Consider the following 14,418-nt stretch of genomic DNA (forward strand, 5'->3'; position numbering starts at 1 on the left):
TAATTAAGGAAGTATTTTTAAATGATATTGTGATTTTTTATTTTTTTTTAAAAAAAAAAAAGATACTTAAAGATATAAAAAAAAAATGTATAAAAAAAAGCAAAAAAAAAAAAAAATTACATTATTCAGTAGCCATCTTCAGTGGAATTTATATGTGAACACTACAGCGTTCAAATGATAAATCACATGCTGAGTAGGTGAAGGCCTGGTGTAAAACTTTCTTGTAGAATAACTCGTTCGGTAGCCGTTGCTTCTTTATGCATAAATTGGATGCGATGAAATTGTCCGATCGGCAGTTCAAGAAACAATTTAAAAGCACTTTGGTCAATTGAAATACAAAACTGGAAGCTTGGGCATTTTGATGAGCTCGAGGTGAATTTTTTTTAATGCCAAAAATGGGCAAAAAGTCCTGGACATTAAATAAGAGAAAAGAAGGGGGAGGCGAAGAAATTAACGATCACCATTTCCCTGTAAAACTTTTGTCACTTTTAGTTTATTGATTCAGAAAATACCACTCTGAAGGTTTTTTAAATCCAAGATAGACCTGCAGGAATACAGTTAAGGGGCATTTCCGTATGCATCCGAAACAACTTATGGCCAATATTTCAATTTTCAATCTTCAATGAAAGATAACACAGCTTATCACTTGCCTCGTTACTATAAACAGCCTGTCTATCCAATGAACCACAAACCCAAACATACCAAGGAGATACGATGACTCCAGGACTCTTAACACTGTATATCATCTCCTCCAGTTCATATAGGTGAACAGAGAGACGTCGCTTCATCTCAAACTCTTTTAGCAGGATTCACTTGGTGCCCGCAGAAGACTAACATTGCATCAGTTGCCCGCATCATTTCCCCACACATTGTCCCAAGAACCACTTGGAACAGCCTTTGCTTCCTCGATGTAGTTCTGATTTGCATGGGGATTGTGAGGTCCAGGAAATGGAAGACCATTGGGGGGGCCTGGCGGGTGAATCTTCTTCGGCTTCGTTCTAATGCCAAGAATCCTGAACACAAATCTAGCTAACTCTCCGTATAATACACCAGAGCGATCAAAAAGCTGCAACAAAAGCCATGTTACATAAAACTAAACAGATAATACTCTAGGTGTTAAATTATAAGTTCCCAAGATGCATAGTGAAACAAAAAGATGACATTGATCACTTTGACTTCAGAAGGACATTTCATTTTTGAAATTTTCTATTTCCTTTTGCGCAAAAGGTATTGTATCTAGACATCTGATAATTCAGAACATAAACTGAAGTAGGGTAGCCAAAAAGTTATTATAAAAATGCATTGGACTTTTCCAATCAACAATAGATCAGAACTTGGAATATCAGTCAAGACGCTGCAGTAGCTGAAATAAATTATCATCTGTACCAGTCTTCTGGACCCAAACTTCAATTGAAGAAAATGGATCACAGTTATATTACCATTAAGAAGATGGCATGGTTTTAAAGATTCCTAAAAACAAAAAGAATGCTATCAAGAAAAAAAATATAGATGGCAACTCTAACTGTGTCATACCAATTCTTTTTTCCATTTTTTATGTGTTCATACAGAAAATAACCAGATGCAAGGAAACAATATGGAGAAAGCACCTGAAGCATTGCAGTCATGAACATGTGAAAGGCCTGTGTATTCTGGTCTATGAGAATCGATATCCTACCAAAAAAGTTTACCACACCCTGCATCTGCAATATCAGAAAATGCAATAATAAGTAAATCACAGTGGAAAGATTCTCACAAAAAAAAGAAAAAAGAAAAGAGAGAAAAACTAGACTGAAACTATCATGGGCCAAAACAACTCATTAGTTACAATTTTCCCCACAAAAAGGTTCTTCATATTCATCAAAAGCACACAAGGAAAGAAAAAGGAAATCAATTAACAAAGAAGCAAGAGACAATATGAAGCAACCAGTTAACAACATGGTCAGAACCTAATAGCCCTTTTTAAGTGATAAGTTAAAGCAGCACTAGAAAAATGTGAACATACGGATGGTTTTTTTTTTTTGGATAATGAAGATACATTGAACATATGGATGGTAAGTTGAAGCAGCAGACACGATTTGACCAATGTCTAGTCACAATAGTAATCTGGAAACATCAATTTTCTTGTCCTTTCTTTTTTGGTAGAACTGGAGATGGTAAGAATTGAACTCAAGATCTATTCTAGCCCCATCCAAAGACTTTTTTTTTTTTTTTTCTTGATTGGCACCTGGTGTCCGTAAACAGCATCCTTACTAATCATGGAGGTGGACAGAGCCCCATCCAAAGACTTACCAACAGGGCCAATCGCAAGGGCAAGTAATGTCAAACTTCATAAACAAGGAAAAAAAAAAAGCACCTTTATATGCTATGTGCATAATGCGTTTGTAATTCAATATAGGAAAAAATAAACTAGACAATGCATCATATGCCTTACCACCCGAAGAACCGAAATCCAAAACCCCGGAGGAGATGGAGGAGCACCATAAGGATTATTTGGATCTTCAACTCCATAAGGCCCACCCATACCCATTCCATAACCACCCATCGAGCCTCCAAGACCACTATTATACATTCCACCTCCATACATGCCAGAAGATCCATAAAGCCCACCATAACCTCCCCTATACATGTTATTACCATACATCCCCCCACCATACATCCCCCCCGCACTACCATATGAACCATACATTCCAGAACCATAGCTAGAGTTGTAGCCGCCCATTGCAGAGCCATAACCTGTAAATCAGGGGGTGATTTTTCAAAAGATTCAGAAACAACCATAAGAAAGGGAAAGGCAGAGAAAAGGGAAAAGTTTTCCATTAAAGATCAGTAATTACCTCCATAATTGCTGTTCCCATAACTCTGCTCCCAAGGCCTCGTGGGAACAGGCCTGCCAAGGGCATTCCTGTTAATAGCCGCATTTTGACCAGTACTAGGAACTATTTCTCCAGGTTTTGCAGTTCCTGAAGCCTCAACTACATCACTCGTGCTGCCAGCTGATGGGGGTTTAAAAGGTGCAGGGCTGGATGAGGAACCTGCCCGCTCCCAGGGTTTTGGTGGAGGGCTATTAGCTGCAAAATATTGTATCACACTTCAACTTCCAAAAGTATTAAAAGGTTGGCAGATGACTTCATCTTGACTGAGCCAACTGATAAAGTAAATAAATGAACTAAACATAATTTTTGAGTACCTTCTGATAGTAAAAAACTTTACTATCATTCAACAACAACCTCAACATCAGGGCATTAAAAAGAATTCCTGCTATATTTTAAATGACATGATATCTCCAACATACCAAATGAAAATCGATGTGACCACACGCTATCTGGAAAGTGCAGCATGTACTCAGATTATGGAATAAAGTACTTGACAATCATGTGACTCCACTGATTCTTAAAAATGTAAGAATATAAATGTCACGCTCTCCAGTTTTAAAACATTTGATTGACCATGGACTGCAGATAGAAATATTTTTCTTGTGTGCAATAATGTTTCAAGTCCAAAACCCTCATATCTCAAATGACTGATAATGACACGAGACTACGAGCACTGAGCCCAGTAGCAAAGCATACTCTGGACAGCCATGTCAAAAGAATATTATAGGCAATACAGTACTCACCGCAGAAAAAATAAATAAATGAAGGACAATATGTTCATCAATGGCATAGGTTCCAGGAAATAAAAAAAAAAAAAAAATAAAAAAAAAGAAAAAAAAAAGGGTAAAACTAAACCTACTGAATTTATATACTCAGATTCCACATCAAGAATCCATCCAACTGTTTTACACCTGACTTCTCAAGGTCATACATTCCGTGATGCAGTGTACCTTATTTCCACCGGGCTATGAGATACCATAATAATAATAATAAAGATCATGATCGTGTTTGAGTACACTTGTTAAGTCTACCTTTTATGATTTTATTTTATTTTTTTTATTTTTATTTTTTTTTCCCGGAGGGGAAGAGAATTGGGTACCCTTGTTTTGGAAGTACCATTTATAATGCCATTGATTAGTAGAGGTTCTTTCAGTCACCTTTTTATTAGTAATTTATTTATTTTGATAAGCAAATAGAGATCATAAGAGGTTTATGGGTACGGAAGATATGGAGGTGGATCTTTTCCACAGCTGATCTATTCTTCTACGGAGAGGAGATGCCAAATTGAGCTAGCGCTCAAGTACGAAGGATGAGAGGGAGGTGCAAAGAATGTGAATAGACAGCAAAGAAAGGACAATCGATAATAAGTTCTAGCAAACAAATTGGCACTTGTAACATCCACGTCGGTTAGCATTGTTTGCCGAAATAAGACACGAATTGAAAGAGAAGCCAACCCCAAAATTCAATAAAAAATATTTCCTGCATAGAGAATTTTATTTTCCTCATTGAAAAGGTTTTCTATAAAGAAAATTTACCATGGAAACGAGCGGGGTAATAAAACTACCCACAGCACTTAATAAGAGGAACAAACATCAAATATCGAATAGAACCGAGGTGCATCAAATCTCATCTCTACACCTAATCCGACCGGAATTATTTGAAACTTGAATGCTAAACATATTGTCCCAGGAAGAAAGCTAATCAAAGCAAAGGTCAACAGCAAGCAGAAGAAGTCCCTTCTCATTTTTATTCAAATAAGGTAATAAAAGTCAATATCGTCAAATACCCACCTTTATCAGGAAAATTATAAACGGAAAAAAACGGAAACCAAAAGACGTCATTTCCTATATAATATAAGATGAAAAAGCCGAAAACTCGATCATTCAAAACTCCAAAATTTTCTTTCGTTTTCGGATATCGGCAACCAAAAACAACCACCTGCCCGCAAACTGAAAATTTGGGTCACGTGGACTCAAGAAATAAAGCCAATTGAACGTAAATCCCAGGATCAGAGTAACCGATCGGATCTCCCAAAGTAATAAATCGCCAAACCAAAAAAACGTCAACACAAAAATAAATCAATAACTAAAAGAGATAAGAAGTAGAGTCCCGAGAATAGAGAGCAATACGAACCGGACGCTGGGCCATTGGAATCCATTGGGAATTGCAGAGAAACGGCATATAGAGATAACGTGCGGAGGATTTTGCAATCTCTCTCTCTCTCTGTCTGTCTCCGCTTCTCTATTCACCAAAAACAGCCAACGGACTTTTGCCAGTACTATTATTTATTCTGTTTTTTATTTTTCAGTTTTTTTAATGGGGGAGGATCAAGCTGCATTTGGATCGTCCATCTTACGAGGGCCCCGCATTTGGTGACGTGGACGGTCAATATTTAGCCAATCCACGTAATGATTGACTCCCACATCGAGTCAAAGAGGAGGAGCGTGAAAGGAAGGTTTTAAGAAGGGACCTGCCCATAATTTGATTGATTTATAATGCACGTGTTAAACATGTCCCATTCAATGCATTCATTGACTATTTTGAGAATTTAAGATTTTTATAAATGCTTTAATTAAAATAATATCATCAAAATGATACGGTTTTATTTAATATATTATACTGAAAAATAAATTTAAAGTATTATATAAAATAATACCATTTTATAAATTTACTATTGTAAAACTCACTATAAGAAATATAATCATTTGCGTCGCTTGTTTTGGTTGCAAAAATAAGAAAAAAATCGATGCAAATATTTTTTTGCATCGATTTTTGATCGTCGATAATTAGATGCAATTATTTAGTTATTTTTGAGTTTCAACATCCATTTTATGAAATTGTTGCTAATTCCTTACCTTTTGTATCGATTTTTATCTGCTGCAAAAAATCTAAAATTGGTTGGAATTAGTCATCCCAACCACTAATTTGTTTGGATGCGAATGGATATTTGCATCCATAATAACTCGATGCAAAATAAATTTATTTGGATGCAATTGTTGCAAACAGTTTATCATGTTTGTCCATTCGCATCCATAATAACTCGATGCAAAAAAAAAAAAAAAGGTTTGGATGCGAATGGACATTTGTATCCACAATAACTCGATGCAAAAATAACTTGATTTGGATGCAATCGGTGCTGCCATTTATTAGTGAAGCTCACATCCTCATCAATATTAGACACCATTTTTGCAACCAATAAGTGGAATAGACACCATCCTCATTAATAAAAATCATCAAGATAATGAACAAGATTCCGATCACCAAATATCTACAAATTGTTAAGACATGCTCTACATGTTCTGCTCTTTCATCCAGCCAAGACATACTCCACATGATAATTACTGAGGATGTATATATATATATATATATATATTAACATGTTACATGTCATGGGCAGCAACCATCTATATACTTAGCTAGTTGCCCATTTGCCATTACAAGTACCAGTTTAGATAATAACTACATGTACATAAATAACCAAATTTCAATATATTAAACTGCTGCAATCATCCAATCATGCAAATTACATAAATAACATCATATTACATTCCATCAAATGTTAATCAAAATAATATAAACATTTGTCATGTACTGAATTAGTGGAGGTTCCTCTTTAACTTCAAAATGAATGTTGGGGAAGTAGGTGTGAGTCAAATTTCTTGATGTAAATTGTTTCCACTTTCAGCATCTCTCTATCATCCTTGGTTCCACCAAACTAAGGCGCAACATTTCAGGCCATCTTTACCATCAACTTACAGCCATGCTTCTTTTAGGGCAACAGCCAATATACACACATATATATAAGCAGCCACATCTTCACAACTACGCTCTGTCTTAATTCAACCAACTGGTCAACCATTTTAGCATCAACTAACATTGTTTACACTTATTTTTCCTAATAGTTTATAAATACCATGCACACATTTTGTATCTGTTGCCCAGATGACTAACACAAGAGGGGGGGTGAATTGAGTTGTATTTAAAAAAAATAACAATTATAAATCAAATATACAATATAAAATATAAATAAAATACGAAACAGTAATAAATATAAAGAGTAAGGTAAGAGAGAAGCAAACTCAGTATGTTAACGAGGTTCGGCCCCACTGCCTACGTTCTTGCCTCAAGCTACCCCTTGAGGATTCTCAAATTCACTATTCAACCTCCTTCAGGTGGAGATAGAAACCTATTACACCTTTGAACAACACCGCTACAAAGGATCCGTGTAGAACACCCTCTACACTTGCAATCACCTTACACGTGGTGATTTAACTATTCCCTGTGTAGAACACTTTCTACACGCACAAGGGTTATACACACCCTTTTATTGATACAAGAGCTGATAGTGGGTAGGTTATTAGAAAACACTCATCAATGAGTGAAATAAGAACAATACAGCGCAAACTATATCTCTCAAAATGAACAAGGATTAAGACTCAATACTTAGAGAAGAGAGAATGAAAGCTTTGAATGAATGTTGTATGCTCTTGGTGTTGTAAATGTGAAGCTCTCAAATGATCTATTTATAGGCATATGAGACTTCATATTCAAATTTAAAAATATTCATATGTCAAAAACAACATCATTCACTTTTTCAAAAAATTCAAATAAAAGGTTCTTCTTTTTCAATTGTCAAAGACAACATCATTCACTTTTTCAAAAAAATCAAACCTAATATTTTACTTTTGGCATATGACAAAAGGAGCACATTTTCCTTTTCAAAAAATTCAAACCTAATCTTTTACTTTTTGCATATGACAAAAGGAGCACACTTTGCTTTTCAAATTTTTCAAACAAAATCATCTACCTTTTGTATAAGTCTAAAAAAGTATCAATCACTTTTGAAAATATTCAAATAAAACATGCACATGTGAAAGATGACAATCAATTATTTTTAATATTTTCAAAGTTCAACCCTTTAATCAAGGCATGCACATGTAAAAGATGACAATCAATCATCTTTAATATTTTCAAAATTCAACCCTTTAATCAAGGCATGCACATGTAAAAGATGACAATCAATCATCTTTCAAAATTTTTAAATTTAATTTTCAAAAATATTCATGCACATGTGGAAAATGTATTTTAATACTTTATGATAAAATATTAATTTTGAACATTAATCCTAATTTCGAATTTTAAGAGATTTACAACATTACTCTATGACTTTAATGTGAACTTGTTTCCTTCTTTCTCATGTTTGGTTCTTTGATGTGCTTGACTCCATTGTGTGGACAACTTGAGCTTGAAACTCCTTTATTCTTTGAATTCATTTGTTATCATCAAAATCCATGTGTAGATTTATAATCACATGAAACTTGAAACCTTGGGTTCAACAATCTTCCCCTTTTTGATGATGACAAATACTTGATAGAACTTGAAACCTGTATTAATACTTAAGCTCCCCCTGAAAATATGCGTTAGTTTTTCAAGTAAAAGTATAAATATAATTCCAAGCATATATAACAAGTTTAGCAATTTAAACAATGTTAATGTTCTAGTCTAAAACTTCTCCCCCTTTTGGCATCATTAAAAAGGATCGGCAGCAAGTAAATGGACTGAAGAAAACGATGCGTTTAATAGTCACTGTAGATAGTTGAAAAATGAGCCGCTCGTGACCAGACAAATGCTGCAAAGTCTCAAGGCCTAACTCTGTGAATTTAGTGCGGCTGGAGATTTAAACAATCGCCTGATGTTGTTGACAAACGTGATTGAAGGCTCTGAGTTTCTATAAAAAAAATGAGCATTTTCATCTATCGGATGCTAAAAAAATACATCGCTTATTGACCTGAGTTCTGTTTTTCCACAACGATAGAATGGCTGAGCAATTCTCTTCCACTAATGTTCCAGACTTGAATCAGGAACCCTTGACGCATCAATCATCAATCTTCTCTCCTGAGGCCGTCAATACCATGATAGGAGCAGAGAACCGTTTTTCTAATAAGGCTGATTCTGAGATTATTGCAGAATCAAGAATGCTCAGTAGTCAATATGCTGCCTCTGTTACGATCATGTCTCAAAGGTTAATGGCGAGAGTGAGTGAGATTGATCATCTTAACATGCAAATATCTGAGTTACGACAGAAACTTGCTAATAAGGATAGTGAGAATAAAAGGCTAAAGCAAGAAAACCAAGAGTTGAAAAAATTTACAGATTGGTATGCTCATGATCTGCAACCACGAATAGAGAAGCTGGAACGAGAAAGGGTTCAGATACAAGGTCAATATCGGCAGATAACAGCAGAGGTTCATCGTTTACTAGAAAAATAGGGACAATCTACTGTTAATCTAGCTGGCTTAGTAAGAAAACTTTTGACAATATGTGTCCAGCATATCTTGTATTTCTTTTGACTAAATAAGATTTGAAGAGACAATAGTTTGTCTTATTCTTTATGCTATATCTATAAAATCAGTCCTGAAGTTCATCCAATCTGCATCAAGTTTTCTTCTCATCTCTATAACTCATCTACATTCCTTCAACATTTTCGTTTTAAGCCTTCTATTCTTTTCTCAATGGCTCATTCTTCTAACATTTCTCTAGATCCATCCATGAGGCATTCTGCATCTCAACCTCCTGTCCTTTCTGTAGCTGCCATTGGTGCCATGTTGCAGCAGGAAAATAATAATCTGACTAATAAGTCAGATTCTGATGCTATTTATGACTTGGTGAGTCTTGGGACTCGCTACTCTTCCTCTATTGTTGCTTTTTCTCAGCGGCTACAAGCCAAAAATCATAAAGTTGAAAAGCTCAAAGAACAAATTGTTGTACTTCAACGAATTGTTTAAGAGTCTCACACAAGGGAATGAATCATTCGGCAGAAGAATAAACAGTTAAAATCTTTATTAGATTTTTCATTCCGCTTGCCGGTTTCCATGGATAAGAATGACATGATATTGTATGAAGAGAATGAGCGTCTCAAACATGAGACTAAGAATCTCAAGTTTATGTAAAAGTATTTAAAAAATCTATCTCTATTTTTATTGACTCTGGTCTATCTTTTAAGAGATATTCATAGCATGCATCATACCTATTTCTCTTCTGATCATACATAATCTATCTTCTGATAAAGACTTTGTGAAAATATCTGCTAACTGATCGTGTGTGTTTGTGAACTCTAGTACTATATCGCCTTTCTGCACACGATCTCGAAGAAAAAGATATCTTATTTCAATATGCTTAGTTCTAGAATGTTATATTGGGTTCTTTGAAAGATTTATAGCACTTGTATTATCACATTTGATTGAAATGTGATTATACATGAGTTTAAAATCTTCAAGTTGTTGCTTCATGTAGAGAAGTTGAGCACAACAACTACCCGCAGCAACATATTCTGCCTCAGCAGTAGATAGTGCAACAGAATTTTATTTTTTACTAAACCAGGAAACTATTGCATGACCTAAGAAATGGCATGCTCCACTAGTGCTTTTTCGATCTATTTTATAGCCAGCATAATCTGCATCTGTGTAGCTGATTAGATCGAAAGATGTGTGCTTAAGGTACCATAACCCTAGGTTAATTGTACTACTAAGATATCTAATAATGCGCTTAACTGCAATTAAATGTGATTGTTTTGGAGATGATTGAAAGCGTGCACATAAGCATACACTAAACATAATATCTGGTCTACTAGCTGTTAAATATAATAAGCTACCAATCATACCTCGATATATCTTCGAGTCAACGGGCTTATCGGATTCATCTTTATCAAGTTTAGTTGATGGGCTCATTGGTGTTCCAATTTCCTTAGCATTTTCCATCCCAAACTTCTTCAGTAATTCCTTAATATATTTTGATTGATTGATGAATGTTCCACTTTTTGCTTGCTTAATTTGCAATCCGAGAAAGAATGTAAGTTCTCCCATCATGCTCATCTCAAATTCTTCCTGCATAGTCTTAGCAAAAACTTGACACATATTTTCATTAGTAGCACCGAATATTATATTATCAACATAAATCTGAATCAAAAGAATATCATCATTTTCATATTTAATGAAAAGAGTTGTGTCGATTTTTCCTCTTGAAAAACCTTTTTCAATCAAGAAACCACTGAATCTCTCGTACCAATTTCTAGGAGCTTGTTTAAGTTCATATAGTGCTTTTGTGAGTTTGAAAATATGATTTGGGGAAATATGATTTTCAAAACCTGGAGGTTGCTCAACATATACCTCTTCATTTATAAAATCATTTAAGAAAGTACTTTTAACATCCATTTGAAAAAGTTTGAAATCTTTATAACAAGCATATGCAAGTAGCATTCGAACAGTTTCTAATCTTGCGACTAGTGCATATGTCTCATCATAATCGATTCCTTCTTCTTGATTAAAACCTTGGGCTACAAGTCGAGCCTTATTTCTAGTTATGACTCCGGACTCATCTTTCTTGTTTCTAAAAACCCATTTTGTTCCAATAATAGTATGATTTTTGGGTCTAGGAACAAGTGTCCAAACATCATTTCTTTCAAATTGATTCAACTCTTCTTGCATAGCTAGAATCCAAGATTCATCAAGAAGTGCGTTATCAATATTTTTGGGTTCAATCTGAGATAGAAAAGTAGTATGATTGCAAATATTTCTAAGAGATGATCGAGTACTTACACCTCATGAAGGTTCTCCCAAAATTTGTTCCACTGGATGATCTTTCACAAATTTCCACTGTTTGGTTGCATCTTGTATTAAATTTTGATGATCTTTCATGATAGCTCCATGTTGAACTTCCTCTATTGTTTTCTCTTTGTTGAGATTGAGACTTTCCGTGTTATTTATACCTCCTGTTTCTTCATCAATAGATTTCTTGGAGAGTGGAGAATTAGATTCATCAAATACTACATGCATAGATTCTTGTACAGTTAAAGTCTTTTTATTGAATACTCTATAAGCTTTACTATTAGTAGAATACCCGAGAAAGATACATTCATCAGATTTTGCATCAAACTTGCCTAAATTATCTCTATCATTCAAAATAAAACATTTGCATCCAAATACATGAAAGTAACAAATGTTGGGCTTTTTCTCATTCCAAAGCTCATAGGGGGTTTTATCTAATTTCGACCTTAGCATAACTCTATTTATAACATAATATGCAGTACTTACTGCTTCGGCCCAAAAATAACTAGGCAAGTTGTTCTCATTAAGCATTGTTCTTGCCATCTCTTGAAGAGATCTATTTTTCCTCTCTACTACCCCATTTTGTTGAGGAGTTCGAGGAGCAGAAAAATTATGCACAAAACCATTTTCATCACAAAATGTTTCAATATATTTATTAACAAACTCTTTTCCCCTATCACTTTGAATACTTGAAATAATTTCAAAGTATCCCTTTAATCAAGGCATGCACATGTAAAAGATGACAATCAATCATCTTTAATATTTTCAAAATTCAACCCTTTAATCAAGGCATGCACATGTAAAAGATGACTTTAATATTTTCAAAGTTCAACCCTTTAATCAAGACATGCACATGTAAAAGATGACAATCAATCATCTTTCAAAATTTTCAAATTTAATTTTCAAAAATATTCATGCACATGTGGAAAATGTATTTTAATGCTTTATGATAAAATATTAATTTTGAGCATTAATCTTAATTTCAAATTTTAAGAGATTTACAATATTACTCTATGACTTTAATGTGAACTTGTTTCCTTCTTGCTCATGCTTGGTTCTTTGATGTGCTTGACTCTATTGTGTGGACAACTTGAGTTTGAAACTCCTTTATTTTTTGAATTCATTTGTTATCATCAAAATCCATGTGTAGATTTATAATCGCATGAAACTTGAAACCTTGGGTTCAACAGTATCCATTTTGTGGAGTTAAAATTAATCATCAACCATAGATAGAATATAATCATCAAAGGTATAAAGCCCTAGGCTATATATTTATTATTGACTGATTTTAATTGCAACTACGTGTGAAGGGGATTCGATATAGCTTTCTTTGTATACCCAACCCATGTTTAATTCACCTAATAGCAGCCACACAATAAAGCAACTAACTAAACCAGAATGACTGGACCATACACATATTTCTAACTCAATAAAAGTGAATGCACCACTCCTTGTAATCACAAATCACAACAACACATTTACTGACATTGTTCAATACTAACAAATATATAATTACCATGCTTTTCAATATGACCTACCAGCATAATCATAGGGTTAATTCATTATTGTGTCTGTAAACAGCCACCAATAACTGCACAGTTATGTCAAGAAGCAAAAATGATCTGAAATTACATTACCTATTTATGAACTCCCATCTTTAACATCCAACCTCGAGTCGAACCATATATATTCAGATCACCGTATACTTGTAGAATTTGATCAACTTTTATATTATGGTCCTGACATAATATTCTCAGTACTTCCATAATATTTGGCATTGAGAACAAATTAAAGACATAGATAAAGCCAGCAGCATGGCCACCTTTGAAACATAAATGTCCTAGCATGATATAGGATAGCAAAGGTCAACTTAGTGACATTCTGACTATAAAAGCATCAGACTTTCATTAAAGGAACTGCACTACTAAATGTGAGAATGTGATTAAAAAGAGAAAGAGAAATACAAATGGTCCACAAAAAAGAGAAATGCGATGTTGGAGCATGTAACTTGTTATTATAAGTTAGAACCTTCAGTATTATGAAAGATATTAGGGTGCATGGATTTCAAATGACGCACCTATGAATGCATTCATCTAGAAATGCCCGTTTGCAATAAATGAGAAACACAAAGCAGGAATTACATATTTACTGATATATATGAAAAAAGAACACCCAATTAAAGAGATGTTCTTGCATGATGGTGTGCATATTCAAAAAAATACAAACTAACTATCCAAACTGAGATAAAGCAGGTCAATTATAATAATGGAGAAGAAAGCATGGTTGAAACTGTTTTTGGGCAGAGCAATGAACATCTCATACTAGTCTATTCCTTGTGGTCTAATTCACTGAACCCATTTATAAATTCTTTTCAGAGAGTTAATTAAATGCCACTTCATAATAATAGATGTTCCCCATTTCAGCCATATTTCTTTGCAGTAAAATTTTAGCGACCATATATAGGTATATATTTTTTTTAGCACCAAAAGCATCTTTCTTTCCTAAAAAAGATAGAATTCAATACCGAAATTTTAATAGAACAAGCAGTGGTCTCGATTTCAAGGTATGGAATGAAATAAAAAACTACAAGTTTTCTCAAGTGTTTGGTCGTGCTTTTCAATAGAACATCATTCTATCCTACGGCTTCACCACAAGCAATTTGCAAAATGACCAACAAAAGCTGAGATGCCTTGCTCCTCTGAAGACGAAACATATTTAAGGGAATAACTTTCAGGGTCAGCCGAACATACAAAGTCTGCAATTTTGATTTCCTTAATGGCACAAGTAAAATGTCCCTTGTCCATGTTTGATAGTTGAGAACTAGAGATAGTGATGGAAACGGCAAAAAAAAAATGAAAAAGCAGTTTACTTAAAACTCAGCCATTGTATTGGGTTAGGTTGAGTCGAGACTGCAACATCAGACCCCATAAAAACTTGAACTT

The 14,418-nt window shown here is 34.3% G+C and overlaps 1 protein-coding gene across 1 annotated transcript; it reads right to left on the bottom strand.

The window, feature by feature from the left end:
• Positions 1–576: 576 nt before the first annotated feature.
• On the bottom strand, positions 577–5,166 carry LOC122300609 (peroxisomal membrane protein 13-like). Its single transcript, XM_043111389.1, has 5 exons — positions 5,007–5,166; positions 2,835–3,068; positions 2,432–2,733; positions 1,608–1,700; positions 577–1,066 (listed from the first exon to the last, which is right to left on the bottom strand). The coding sequence occupies exons 1-5, from the start codon at positions 5,029–5,031 to the stop codon at positions 842–844; spliced, it is 879 nt and encodes a 292-aa protein (XP_042967323.1). The 5' UTR covers positions 5,032–5,166; the 3' UTR covers positions 577–841.
• Positions 5,167–14,418: the final 9,252 nt, after the last annotated feature.

Source organism: Carya illinoinensis, chromosome 2, assembly GCF_018687715.1.
Source record: "Carya illinoinensis cultivar Pawnee chromosome 2, C.illinoinensisPawnee_v1, whole genome shotgun sequence".
NCBI classification, from domain to species: Eukaryota; Viridiplantae; Streptophyta; class Magnoliopsida; order Fagales; family Juglandaceae; genus Carya; species Carya illinoinensis.

Bases quoted from the DNA above. Each gene is read 5' to 3' on its own strand.
- LOC122300609 (XM_043111389.1), bottom strand. From the start codon at position 5,031: ATGGATTCCAATGGCCCAGCGTCCG. The intron at 2,734-2,834 runs GTAATTACTGAT...CCTGATTTACAG, and splicing joins TGGGAACAGCAATTATGGAG to GTTATGGCTCTGCAATGGGC. The intron at 1,701-2,431 runs GTAAGGCATATG...CTGATATTGCAG, and splicing joins GGATTTCGGTTCTTCGGGTG to ATGCAGGGTGTGGTAAACTT.